At 31.0% G+C, this 15,279-nt stretch overlaps 1 protein-coding gene across 1 annotated transcript; it reads right to left on the bottom strand.

The window, feature by feature from the left end:
• Positions 1 to 1,085: 1,085 nt before the first annotated feature.
• On the bottom strand, positions 1,086 to 13,600 carry msps (msps cytoskeleton-associated protein 5). Its single transcript, XM_016070756.4, has 2 exons — positions 13,357 to 13,600; positions 1,086 to 9,616 (listed from the first exon to the last, which is right to left on the bottom strand). The coding sequence occupies exon 2, from the start codon at positions 9,605 to 9,607 to the stop codon at positions 3,626 to 3,628; it is 5,982 nt and encodes a 1,993-aa protein (XP_015926242.1). The 5' UTR covers positions 9,608 to 9,616; positions 13,357 to 13,600; the 3' UTR covers positions 1,086 to 3,625.
• Positions 13,601 to 15,279: the final 1,679 nt, after the last annotated feature.

The raw sequence follows: 15,279 nt of genomic DNA, 5'->3' as shown, positions 1-15,279 counted from the left end.
GAAAGAACTAGTAATAATTGTAAATCTAAAAAATGATAAATTAACTTACCTGTGAAATGCCCGAGATATGTCTTAAAAAAATCTTTTCTGTGCAACCACATATAGCGCAATAAATCACCATATTCAACGATTTCCGCCTTTATTATTTCTTCCGTTGAAATAACACAACAGTTATGTGGTTCCATTTTGAGGACAAAAATTATCATCTGCATTCTCTATTATATTAAAACTGTTGAAAGAGTACTAGATGGTATTCTGTACTTTGCTTAAATCACTGATTTTTTAAAAATCCCATCACTCAAACCACATAAAATCTTCGGTTTAATTTCCAAGTTAAGAGGCTTCTCTCATTTGCACAAGAATATTCCAATACAAGATTCAACATTATAGCAATTCCCTCAGTTGATGTCATCAATTGAAGGTGTGAAAACTGTGACCCTCCACCCAGGGCTGTCTATACTTACAGCTAGCTTCGTAGTGGGAACCAAATACCAGACTATTTTTTTTTAAAACGGCAAACTAATATATATATATATAATTTTCTTTTATTCTACTTGGGTATAATATATCCTATTTTATCGCAAAATAATAATAAAATATAGTATTTGTAATTTAAGAATTATTTAGTTAAATAGAAGGTTAAAACAGTTTCCACTACAATTTTAATAATGGAGTACTAAAACAACTCACAATAGAGCTATTGTATAATAATAATAAAATTGTTAATTGTCTTAATGTGGAATTGTTAATTGAGTTTTCTATCTCAGAAAATAACATACATCCCAAAAAGTTTGAAATAGTGAACCACTAGATGCAATTTAAAATTTTTGTTCATCAATAACCGAATGTTAAACACACGATTGCCAATTAATACACTTTAAAGAAAGTTTTTATCAAAATTACGTGCTGCTTTGAAGAACATGATGAAAACAGAAAAATATCAGTTGCAGAGTAAGGCTTTTCCTCAAATTAAAAAAAAATATGAATATTCCCCAAAAAGCATAAAAATTGGCAGCTTTGCAGTCAATATTTACTAATTTCATTAAAGCAAATAAATTCAAAATGAAAACATAGTCAAAACACTCTTTAGATTCCGGCTCTTTTATTACGGGTAAAATATTTACACTGATTTAGATATGGTACAAAACAATGCAGTAAAAAACAAAATAATTATGAAAGACGAATTAAAAATAAATGATAAACATGTGGGTTACGAAAAAGAACAAACACAAGTTCTAAAAACCAATTCTTTCCTATGAGATTGATATTTCTTTTTTAAAAATAAAGCATTATTTACAGTTTTTTATATTGAATACTTTAATAGAAAGGCACCTGAAATTTATAAGCTAGATTTAACAAATATTAAACATTTCATTAATCTAAAATAAATAATGCTTATAATAAACAAACAGTATATATTTACATTTTAATACATTTATGCATCAGAAATTAGCAGATTTTACATAAAAAATCAAACTAATTTATATGAAAAATTTTCCCTTTTTCTAAACATATTAATTGATTTAAACACCAGACTGTATTTTAATTACCTAAAAGATTATAATAATCTGATAAAATACAATAAGAATATATTTATAAACTTTTGTTTAACCCAATAAGCACCATGTTCTTCCATTTCGGAAATCTTTAATCAAGTTAAAATCATTGTTTGCATACTTTAATTCTTTTTTTATAGATTCTACATTTTGTTCAAATTTAAGCAAGACAATCTTCTTCATTTTCAAAGTAAAAAATGAAGAAATAGTTATTAATCTTTTTTGAGAAATTTTAGAGTCGCTAAATGTTAAAAATACTACTTCTGTTTTTACATAATAATAAACAGACGTCAAGAAATATTTTTATGAGTTTTACAGCAGTTAATTGGAAAGAATCCCGAAATGAGACACTTGACATTTTAACGCTGTAAAACAGCAAGTCTCCCATTTTAAAGCTATATCATGTCTTCAAACCAAATAAAGATTCTTTTAAATATTTTTTTTTATGTATAAATAGACATGAATAAATTTAATCTATTCAGTGTAGTTTATCAGTGTTTAATGGGTTAATTTGCTTTTAATTTCAGCTTGATACCAGAGTCTTTCTGTTATTTATTGGCTAATTGCGACTATTTAATTTAAATGATTTGAAAAATTTCTTCCATTCATGTAATTGTACATCAGAAAAAGATCATTTGTCACAAAAATAACTCTTCATAATAACATTAAGATAAATTTTAAGCTTTGAAATCAGAAACTTAAATTCTATCATTTCTTAAAAATAAGCAGACATGAAATTCGTTGACCTGAAGTTTTTCATGTCTGTACTTAAATCGCTTTCTAAAGAACGTTATTTCAGTTTTATAACTTTGTTCTTTAAAAACACTTATTCAATCTATAAATTTTAGTATGTGCTTACAATATACTTCAAAATTAAGAAAACCTTCAACATTTTTAGCAAAAAACTTTCTAACTTCTTGTTCTTCATTCGTTTTAACCTTTCTGGGCAACTTTGTTAAATTATGAACCTTAACATTAATTAAATCAATTTATTATTCATACATAACTAAACATATAGAAATTGTTTTAAATAAAATTTTATGTAATTCTGAAATGTATGCATAGAATTTTGTCACCATTCAAGTTCAAAGCAATAAATAAGAATAACATTAAGTAGCATTATATTAATATAAATAGGTTTTTCACAAATGTAGTTAAATAAGAAAAGAAAAAAAATTAAGAAATGAAACTGAGATCCCAGAATATTCATCATAATTCTGAATGTAAGACTGCTTATAATGTTAGACTATTTACAAATAGGATATTGGAACATTAATCTAAACTACAGCTAATTTTAAGAAAGCTCAATATTCGTACACACAGAAAAACTGTAATTTTTTAAGTGCAATCCAAATGCTTTAAAAAATGGAAACGTTCATTTTTTTAAAAAATATTAACCTCAAAAAAGTTTAATCTTTAACAAAACTGTAAAAATTTATTAATAAAAAAACACTTTTTAGTTTAGGAACACACTAGAGGTTTATCACATAAAAAAGGAGAGAAAATAAGTTATAGCATAGTTTTTAAAAAAAAAAAAAAAAAAAACAGTTAAAACGTTATTCATAAAAGATATTTAAAAAAAAAACATTTTAAAGGAAGACTAATAAAATACTGTGTCAATTATTAAATTAGTATTTACAAGCCAAGCAAAATATTAACCCATTAACTGCAGTTAGATTTTCCTTGACAAAATAATTGTTTACCTCTGTATCGATATGATTTTGTTTTGTATATTATTTTTGTATATAAAAACCAATTTCAAGCAATTTTTTTTAAAAAAAGGAAAATTAGTTTAATTATATTTCTGTATTATTAAATTCAATTAACAGGTATTCTCCTTAACAATGCAAATAAACTTACGATTAAACACAAACTCAATGTGCTTTCATACAGATGGTAATAACTTAAAATGGATTTAAACAATGTTAAAAATCTAAATCTCAGTTGTTAATGGGTTATTAGAAAAAATTTATAATACATTACATTGGCTGCATCACACTACATAAAACATAGCTACATTATAAAACTAGGGATTTGATGGAAAATTAGTTCTCTTTTGGCAGCTACAATTACAGTGACTTTCTCAATTCACCCAACATCTTTTGATATCTTTCAACATCAGAATGTATTTTTGCAATTTCCTCATCAGACACAGGCCCCTGATTTCCATTACCACACACTCTATCAAGAAAAGCAGGATCATCATACTTAGATGTGTCCATCCCCAAACGAGCAACAACACTCTTCAGCCATTCAACCAGATCCATTGGTGTAGTGTCAACCGTAGGAGGAGGAACCGGTGGAAATATTTCCCACGTTTGTGAATTCAGCTTACCTTTGGTGAATGTAGCGTACTTATTAGGAAAATTAGAATTCCAACCAGCAATTTCTTCGGTTTTGCCCGAGAAAGCAAGAGGAGAATCTGGCTTATACTTGATAGAGCCTTTTTCTTTCTCCAGTTGTTGAATTCCTTGACGAATATAATTTTGAAAAAAATCAGATGAGGTTTTAAGGTAGGGTTCAATATCTGCTTCGGGATGTTTTTGAGTAAACTCGTACAGTTCTGCAAGACCTTCTTTAGTTTGCTCTTTGCAGCCAATCTTCTTAAATATTTCAGTTAAAGCTTCATGAGTAGATTTTGAAAGTTTTAATGGTGATGCTCGATTTCGCTTGTGATTGTTATTAAGTCCAATATTGTCATCTTGAGACATGTTTTTGTTCAAGGATCTTCTATTGTCCACTTTCTTGCGAGTAATAAGTTTTTGCAAGTAATTGACAAGATCAGATTCCTGCCGATCAGTTACTAATGATAAATGTTTCATTATGTCATCATTTTTAATTTCTACCAATTTAAAGAGAATAGTTTTAACAGTCCTTATGGGAGTATCATATTGTTTCTCTTTCCATGATGAAGACGGAAATGCTTTAAGAAACACATGGACATCTAATAAAATCCTATCAATATTTAAATCATTGATCACTTGTGGAATTGTTCGAATCATTTTCCAGAGGCATTTCATCACAAGATCTGTAAAGCGATCAGACACATTAGAACTACCAACACAATCATGCAACAACTTAACTAATGCACTTAAAACATGCGTTGGGTTAGACTTCATAAGGATGCGCATGATTAAAACATTTATCACCTTTATTACTTGAGCACCTTCTTGAAGATCCTCGAGGCGCTCGTCAAGCATAACAGTGATAAGATGTGGAATTAAGTCTCTGAGTACATCCCTACTAGCTTTTTTAGCAAGATCAGGATTATCAAATAGTGTTACTAGAGCTAATGTTACACATCTGTACAAGGAAATAACATCAGCTTTGCAAATATTTTCATCAGCCATATGCTTGTTATGAGCATATCGATACTGCATGGCACCCATTACAAGAAGTTGATCCACTCTGGAACCTAGAACTCTTACTGCTTGATCATTCTGTTTTAAAACTTCTTCTATCTGAATAAATGCCTCTTTAACAACAGATATGTCTTGAGCAGTCAATTGGGCCATAACCAGATTTACAGCTGTTTCTATCTCAGCAGAATTATTCAATAATTTTAGAGATGTGGTTGGAGGCCGTAGTCTAGATCGAGGTAATTGTATATCTGGTAAATTTAAAATTTCATCTGCATTTACATGAATAAGACCAGGTACGAGTGCAGAAGGCTCTTTGGGTCTAAACATCTGTTCAATATCTTCAGTATCTAACCTGAGAGGACCAGGCATAGATGATACTGTAGGTTGAGTTATTTTTGACTCATTTGCAGCATAAGTTCGAGAAGCATTCAAATTGGTTTGAGGAATTGCTTTGGGTGTTGATGGCGGAATGGTTGTATCAACAGGTTTGTTGGCTTTCGTTTTCAAGCTTCTTTTTATCCTCTCTTCAAGCAAGCTTAAATCTTTGTCAGATAACTGTCCGACATATTTATATACCTTTTCTCCATCTATAAAATAAGCTTGAACAACACAATTTAAAGCTGCATTTCTCACACTGTTATCTCTATCAGATATCTGACGAGCAATTTCTTTTAATGCAACAGCGGGTGAAGGTTGGCAAACACCTAAACCATATAATTCAATCATGGAGCCCAACTCTTCTAGGCATTCTGCTCTCTGTCTTGCATTTTTTGAGCTTAAACCTTGCATGATATAAGAAAACAGTTTACTGTAAGGATATATTTTTGTAATTGATTTGATTATTTCTCTAACACCTTTGCGTACAGTATCTTTAGAATCTCCGATTTTTAATATTAAATAAGGAACAAAAGATGCAGCCTCAGGTTCAAGCAAGTGGTAATTAACTTCTAAAAGCGCTTGAAACAAAACTTGCAGATATTCCAAGCTTTTAATCAAGACACTAGGATTAGTATCGAAAAATCTCAGAGCAAGCCATTTCAAAATCAAATCCAAATTAGCTGCTGAAGCCTCTAAATTATTTTCTACCGATTCAATTAATAAATCAATAGCTTTTATGTGAAATTTAAAATCATTGTGAAAACAATGAGAGATTATTGTTTTATTCCAGTTGGCAGCAATCATTTGGTCCTTTAACTGAACATAAAATTCCTCCCTAGGATTCGTAAAGTTCCATTTTAAAACTTTAAGAGCTTTTTCATCAGCCAATCTTTGTTCCTTCATATTATTAGCAACCAATGGTGGAGATGTATCGATTTCTTCCTCCTTTTTGCTTTTCGATACAGTTGATGGAGGTTTCAGGCTAAGTTTAGATTTAGAAGTACTGCGCTTCATTTTATTTTTTTCCCCATCATCATTTCCTACCTGTGGAGGAGATAAACGACTGTTAGAAACCGCAGCTTGTTTAGTTGGTTTAGATTTAGCATTTGGCTTTGCAGGTAAACTTTGGCGTACTTTATCCAACTGAGCAACCACAGTAGTTTTTGATGCTGGCTTCAATTTAGAGGCAGCTCTTGACATTGACTCATAACCAACATGAATCATATAGGGTAACACACATTCAGATGCTTTTTTTCGCACATCTACATTACGATCTTCTAAACAAGTTAATAAAATAGGAACACAAAGATTCAGTTCAGCAGAGGGAAGAGCTGTAACAGTAGGCAACTTTTCAGTTAGCCATCCAAATAATTCTGCTCTCAAAAAAGGGTTTTCAGCCTTTAGAGCATCATATAACATCTCCCCTTCAAATAAATTAGACAAAGGACACTGATCCATCCATGTGTTTAAGCACTGCATTGCTGGAGTTCTCACATTTGGTTTGCTATCTCCAAGACATGTTAGTATTGCAGGTGCAAAGTTTCTAATCTGTTTAGAAGTATGAACTCCAAGTGCTGTTCCTAACAACTCACATATACCTAGTGCTTGAATAGCCAATCTTTTATTGGTCTCAGTCATTCGTAATTTTAAAGCATTTGGCAAATCACCTAAATTTGGAGTTACAAATTTAGCATCAGAAATAATAGTGGAAAGTTTCTGCAAAGCTTCACTTCTAAGATGCCAGTCTTTATCAGAAAGGTCCGAGAGTAATTGTGATGTAATTTGATTGCTGATATCAACTCTAGGCAGTAAATCAGCAAGGTTGACTTGTCCAGAAGATTTTGTATTTTCTGAAGCATCCCCTGACCCATCATTTTTTGGAACTTTTCCTTTAACAGGAGTTGGAGGTCTTACATCACTCAGTTTTTCAAATTCAGCATCGATTTGTTGCAACAAAGTAGGCTTTTCATTTTCGAAAAATGATCGCAAAGTTTTCCCAACATACATGTACATTGTGCCTACAACAACCAAAGCAGCATTTCTCACAGCTGGATTAGTTGAAGAGAAGGCTTTCTTCAAATGCTCAATTATTTCTTTAATTTGTAATTTCAAGCCAAATTGTTTTATAGCATTTGAAAGCCAAATTAAAGCTTCAGTTTGGTTCTTTGGATTTTTTTGGTTAAAAGCAATGTTTAAAACTTCAAGGCTGATATACTCAAGACTAGTAGCTCCAGCCAATGCTGTCAAAGCTAGCCCTGAATGAACACCAGTTTTAGCATCGCCTATTTTATCCACAACATCTGATAAGCAACTCTCGACAGCTACGTGTGAAATTTTCCCATTTTCTGCAATGTAGGTTAATATTTCAAATCGGAGTTTCAAAACTTGAAAATTATTATCCTTAAAACCCGGTTTTTTAGCCAAGAGTTTAATTAGGCATTGAGCAGGAATGGATCCTTTTTGAAGTTGCTGAGTTATTTCAGAAAATTTTTCAATTGAAGCTAATCTATCTTTCCAATTTGAGCTGCTAAGTCCATTTATAATTTCTTGAGGTATAATTTCTGCAATTTGCTCTAAAACTGCTTCATCTGAAAGGTCTTGCTCTTTAAATTCTTGCACATTAGTTTCTGCAACTGGTTTTTTACTAGCACCTGTGCGTACAGGAGCAGAGCGAGGAGTATTAGAGGGGGGTTTACTTCTGATTGCTCCAGCAGAAGCTGGCTTTTTTATCCCCCCAGTCACAGGTTTAACACTCTCTTCTACCTTAGAAGGTTTAACAGGAGCAGGTGGCTTCTTCTCAGTTATTATTTCTGGTTTTGAAGTTACAACAGCTTTGTCACAAAAATCTTTGATTTTGGCCATTTTTATAGCATCTACATCTCCTAAAAATACTGACATATTTTTCTCTCCAGCTACTTTTAAAGCAGTCCCTAAAGTTTCAGCTGAATTTTCTCGAACAACAGCATCAGTATCATTTAAAGTTTTTAGCAAGCATGCAATAAATGTTTTAAGCAATTTTTTATTCAATTGAGACGAAGAACAACTGCAAAAACAACGAGTCAAAAATGCGCATGTCTCTGCTTTGACTTGAGGGTTTTTATTATCCAAGGCTGATTGAATATCTTCCAACATAGGATCAAAAGAAGTAATGCTATAAAGTGCATCAATTGCTTCACGAAGAGCAACTACTACATTTTGTTTTTTCTCTTTGAATTTTTCAAATATAGTTGGAATGCAAGCTGAAGAATATGGTTGAAATTTTTTTCTTAAGCCCAAGACTAAATTCGTTAAACACTTCGTAGCCAAAGCCACAACTAAAATATTAGAATCTTTACCAATAAGTTTCTTCAACATTCTAACAAGATCACCATAATCACCTGACTCTAACTTAACATTAGTAGTCAGCTGCAACAATGCCTCAAGAGCTTCTTTACGTTCTTGCCATTTTTTTGCCTCACACAGTTCATAGAAATTCTTCGGTAATTTTGACAATATTTCAACCTCTGACATCAAATCATATGGATCAATTTGTACGGGTATTGGTTTTTCTGTGACTTGTGACTGTATTGGTTCACCAGCTTCTTGTCTCTTTTTAATTTTAGCTTGTTCAGATTTCAAATAACGGGTAGGAACTGGTACTTCCCCAGCTATGTTTTTAAATTCATTTTCCAACTCTGTTAATGTTACTGGTTTTAAAGATGCCATCTGAGGTTTGATAGCTTCACCTACCCATCTATATATCTCAATACATAACTGTTTAGATTCTTCTCGAACAGTTTTATCTCTATCTTCAAAAAGCTTGAATAAGGTTTTCAAAAAAGATTTTACAGGTATTACTTTTGATCCAAAAGCGTGCAGAGCTTCACGCACTGCAACAATGGAAGCAGCAACAACTTTTGGAGACTTGTTTTCTAAACCTTTAATGAGTTCTTCAAGTACAACATCCTGTTTTTCAAGTTCTATGTACATTAAAGTTATTTCTAATGCTAATTCTCGAGTTTTGGCTCTAGGAGATGAAAAACATTTGCTTACAAGTCCACTCATTACTTCATTAGCAGTTTTTGGAGCACATGCAGCATTTTCTAAAAATGCTAAAACAGCTGATAAACCTTTCTCTTGTGCAATAGCATTACTATCAAGGACAAATTTCTTCAGAAGACCAAGGTATTTGGTAAATTCTGGGCTTTTTTCATCATCTTGCAGTTGAAATAATTTTATGGAGTCCTCATAACCACTGAGCCTGGCTTTCCAAAGTTTATGTTGACACCTGTCCTCAACGGACAATTTCAAAAACTCATTGTCTTCTTCCATCTTGTTTACCTGGAAAAAATAAATTTTCATTACAAGAAATATACCAAATTTTTTTTTCTTCTTTAGTTGCATGAAGTCTTCATAAATTTTAAAATAAAAATACAATTTCATATAAAAGGATAGAGGAGACAGATAATTTACAAATTGTAGAGGGCTATGCATCATTGCCATTCACTAAGCCAAAGTGGCAATTTAATTGAGATCAATCCCTCTGTGGTCAGGCATGACAGAAGGAAAATAACAAGAAGTCTGAAAATATTGATCAGAAAGCTAAGTTGACAGCATATTCTTGAACATATCAACAAGGGCGAGATTATTATCTTAAAAACTTTTTTAAATAATTTATCAAGTTTAGAAAGTCAGAAATACTATCAATTGTCGGGAAAATCTCGTGCTTGTGTGACGAACTCCAGCTAGATTTGCTCACTAATTATCATACTATTATCTTTGTTTATAGTGGCAATTTTTTAAAAATTATCGGAGAATTTTTAATAATCTATAAGGGTTAGTGATATGAGGGAAAATTTACAAAAGAGTTCACTTTAATGAACTTAAACTTTTAACCTTAACTTATTATGTTCAATAAAGGGACTTAATTTTCCAGAGTTAGTTGTATTTCATTCTGATACAGAAGTTTAAAATAGATGAGAAAATAATCAAATATTCATGAGTATCTGGTTAAATATTAATGAATCTCTGATGTTCAAATTATAATAAAAGTAAAAAAAATTATCCTACTAATGATGGTTACTAATAGTTGATTCACTGATAAATTGCTTCATATAACAAATAAACCATTTCAAAATAATAATCAATGGTGCATTTTTTTAAAGCTTAGATGCAAAAATCAGTCGCAAGTAGTAATCCAGAATTATGATGAATTTTAAACTTTAGCGCCATCTGCCCATAGCTTTACACGGTCAAACATCCTTAACAAATAAACCAGTTAAAAAAGTGATCTTCGGACCACTTTATAGAGTAGTTAAACTAGTTGAGTGAGTGATCTTTTGTTATTCTTGAGGTTTCAAACACCCTAAAAATCCCTTGTTCTTTTACCTTCATTTTCAGAGAAAAGAGATGGGGAGAATTTCCAACTCCAACTTCTTCTCCTCAGAAAAAACTGAAGTACAAAAGAACAAGGAATTTTTAGGGGATTGGGAACATCAAAAATAACAAAGGGGATCCCTCTCTGAACTGGTTTAAGTTCTGGTTACTTTTCTAATTCGCAATATGACAGATAAGTAAATGTTCAATCTCATTTTGTGTACATTGATAATGGTCAACCCAAATTGTAAAAAATGAAAAGAGAACTACTGGGTTGGAAAGTTCATCTGAAAGGACTGCCTTTTATGAAGTTATCACCAAACTATATATTAAAATATCTAAATGAGAGTTTAAAATAAAAATTAACTAATTGAAATTGAGGAAAATTTTTAGCTACAACTTTAATAAAAAATTATATAAAGCTGTATAAAGATTTAAAATTGTTGATTAGCTTTTTAATTTAATTATATGTTAAACTGATTGTCCAATATTAATACTGTATGCTGTTACAGATAAAAATTATATACTACGTTATCAGTGGCGTATCTAGAGTATGGCGAATGTTATAGGTACATTGTTTCAAAAAGGTGCAGAATAAATCAACATAAACAAATTTTTTAAGTTAGGATAAGAACTAAAAAAAAAAAAGAAAGATCAAAATGCAGAGAATCCATGATCCCGGAATAAATCTTTATTTTATTTATCTTTCTACAACTACGAAGAAGTCTTTCTGAAAGGGCATAATCTGGGCAGGAAATGGATGGAACGCCTTCAGGAAGAGATAGATCTTAGGTGATGACCAATGGACAGAGAAATGTGAAAACCATGGGGTGTCCCTGTATAGCCTAGAGTAGTAAAATGCTTGTAAATCTTCAATTTTATCAGGGGTTAATATCCCTTTGAAAAATATTTTCCGAATATTTTGAATAAATTTCAAATAGAACGCCCATTCAAAATTAGTGTCAATTGTAAATCCTTCCTCAGAGATTTTTGCCACCCACCATAGTAGGAATCACCTACATGTAACTGTGAAATACTAAAAATAGGAGGTGCCTCTACCTCGCTTGACAACTTATTTGATCCAATGAAACGATCTAACAATGAATACAATATTTTGAAAAATCATATACAGATCCTTGCAGCTTCTGGGCTTTTACAGTTCATTTAATTATTTAAGAGACAACATGTACAACAAAGATTTTCTTTATTGATTGCAAGTAGTCATTTCCTAAATATTTAAATAAATTCATTATACTTCAATTATAAGTTGGCGTTATATTTTCTCTATGTGTTGGGATGCCAACTGCTAAGACTTCTCTGAAATATTTTATTAAGTGGTAGAGAGTTAAAAACCAAAACTTGCAAGATTTTAGATGATTTTGGCAAAATTTAAAATGCTTACCATGAGATAACTGAAATAAAATTGTGTTTTTTACATGAAATTTTTAATTATATATATGTAGTGGTAGAAAAAATTATTTCATATCTAATTTACATAAGTCAAGAATCAAACATTAAAACATAAATTTAACTACCACTAAAAAAAATTCCCATGAAGCACAGCTAATTGGCATCTCTGTATATGTAGATCGAGAGGGACATTTGCTCTTCCCCCTTATAAGGTTATATATTAGATAGGTAGGTTTTTTCTTTATGCCGCCACTACAGCTGGACAATGGGCTATTGGCAGCGGTTTAGGAAACATCCCTAAGGATGAGCTGAAGACATGCTATTGCAATTTTGATCCTATGCAAAGGGGAAAGCTCCCCTGCTTTGGTAACTGCGCTCAAAGTCAAGCACTTTATTGTAGAACAGTTTAACGAGGACCAATACCGCACACACTCGGTCCTTACGCAGGCTGATTAAAGTGATCACCCACCCGCTAACTGACAGCAACCAGTAATGCCTCACTTTGGTGCTCTACTGGGAACCACATCCTTATGATCAGTCCATTAAGGAATTTGCAATAAGATGTTGAATAAAAATTTAAGGAAAAAAATTGCGCTATCATCAATGGAAACAATTAGTCTTTTCTCTCCAAAATAGGTAACAAATATATTTTTATTAGATATATACAGATACAAATTTATTGCAGAACAGCCACGTCCCCGACATTATCTCCCTTTTATCCTGGTGTTTCATCTTTCAAAGCAATAATATTATAAAACTAATTTTATTCAAGAACATTTTTTTTCTTTTTATGTTTTTGATGCACACTAAATTTTATTTCAGTGAAGGAATTCAAAATCACAGACATCGACGGTACAACAGGTAACAAAATTAAACACTCTTTGAACCAACCTTATGAAGTCCATTTAACTCCCACGACAATAATCACAGCTGCGTTATTTTCATCAAATATATAACGATTTCATGTGGTTACAATTTAGATAACAGAGTATTTAATTTTCCTGTTTCTATCAGAGGTACAACGTATAGTGACACAAGCAATGTATTAACAAATAAAAATCATCAATTAACGAAATGATAATGACAACAAATAAGAAGTAAACAAAAAGGAAAAATAATTGTGATTAAGAACTGCTTTTTGTTAATGAAAGAGTATAATAGACTTTAGATTCATACGGGTATTAATGCTTTAGCATTATTTTAGAAAATATTTAAAAATAATTATTATCAAAAGAACGACACAAAAGGAGTGGTTTAATGCATAAAAAAGCAAGTAGGAATAATATTATACTTACGATACGAATGTATTAAGTAACTTTACAATACGGTTTGTAAAATTAATATACACTGAAGAATTCTCTAATAATTTTGTATTAACATTAGAAATATGACATATGTCACTAGAGCTGATATTTTCAAAACAGAAGACCGTTCGTTGTTGAGACCGTTTTACGGTATACAGTTTCTTTCAGATGCCAGATTATATTCTTAAAATATAAAGGAAAGCCCACGGTGGGCTAGGGAACATTTTAGAGTTTCTGGTGAATCCCTTTTGGTGGCAACATGAAAATAAATACGCCAAATATGGGTTTCGTTTACCGATTTCTCTTATGATGGCAAATTTACGAAATAATGTTATTTCGAATTGAAAGAGAGGAGGATATATATTTTTCACCGACAATAAAAGAATTGCCCTCCTTTAATTTTTTTTAAAAATAAAAAAAAAAGCATTTTTAAAGCAACGCGTAAAAATTTTCAATCTATTACCCATTACAAAATTTCATGTTATATTTTTTTTTTAAAACTAAGAGAGAATTTATTTAATTATTTTGCATTTTTTTCTCAAACAATCGGAATCTCTATCGGTACCTGCTTGGGCTCACTACAATCGTCAAGGCTCCAAAAAGATTTTTAACTAAGAGATTTTTTTGAAGAAAAAAAATTCACTGAAACATATCAGATTTAATTGAAAAATAGTATTTATTATAGATGTTTAAAATTTAAAAACACATCTTTTTATTACCTCAGAATACGCGGAGTGTGATTCTTTGATTACTTTAACGCAAAACACAATGTGCAATTTACTATTAATTTTATATGAAATTCGATGCGTAATCTGGTTGGTAATCATTACAATGGAAAAGGAAATTTGTGATTCAATAAGAAACTTAAATAAGAATCGCTATGTGTGATTCATAAATCACTTTGATGAGAATTTCAAACAGTAATTCTTAAATCCTCTTTGTGCTAGTTGCGATGCGTATTTCTTAAATCCTTCTAACAGGAATCCTATTGCGTGATTCATAAATCACTTTAATAAGAATTGTGATGCATGATTTAAGAAACATTTATATGCATATCACTTTGTACGATTCAGAAAGCATTTTAATGCAAACTGTGATGAGTGATTTAAGAATTACTTTAATGAAACGCGCAATTCATAAATCACATTCATGCGAATCATGACGTTTGATTCATAATTTACAGAATCTGAACCTATTGTTACCTATTAGTGGGAAAAATTAAATGCAAAAATTTGAACATAAAGGATCAAAAAGTTAAATGAAGTTAACGCAACAATTATATTTAAGATTCGAAGAAACACTGCATATCGAGAGGTACCTAAAGCTATGTGAAATTTACTCACTGGCGCTTTTCGAAAATTGCGTTAGTGCAAATTTCGTTACCTTTTAATATTTGATAGCATTATAAATCGCATATATCAGAAATTAATCGATTTTCAGTTTTTGAAAAGAAAATCGGAATTTCGGAAAGCCCCACATATTCTCTATAAATTGGAATAAAACTTGAACTTTCACACGTTATCAGATAAAATAAAAAGTTTTAAAAAACCGCACATTTTAAAATTAGTGCATGCTACACCTGGTTAAAACAAGGGTAATGCCAGACATGATTTCGCTCTATGCACATTTTCTTTTCACTATTGGTTTTCCCACACCCTGCTTGTATTTTGTAATCCAATCACAGGAAAGGGGTAAATAAGGATAAGGGTATTTTTCTAAATTTAGATCAGACTCCGAAATTCTCACTTAGCAGACCTCTAACTATTCTTACACTAAACGAAAACGTCGAAAGGAGGGGTTGATTAAAATTTTTATCATTTTGCTCGAAGTTTCTTTTTTTTCTTCTTTATGCTTTTTTGTAGGAAAGATTATTATTGTTTTAAAAATTACTACGAGACAATAAAATTTTTTCAG

The sequence above is a fragment of the Parasteatoda tepidariorum genome, chromosome 7, assembly GCF_982258835.1.
Source record: "Parasteatoda tepidariorum strain Cologne lab strain chromosome 7, Ptep-v5.0, whole genome shotgun sequence".
Taxonomy (NCBI): Eukaryota; Metazoa; Arthropoda; class Arachnida; order Araneae; family Theridiidae; genus Parasteatoda; species Parasteatoda tepidariorum.
Note: the sequence above shows the minus strand (reverse complement) of the source record. Positions and strands in the feature narration are given on the sequence as shown.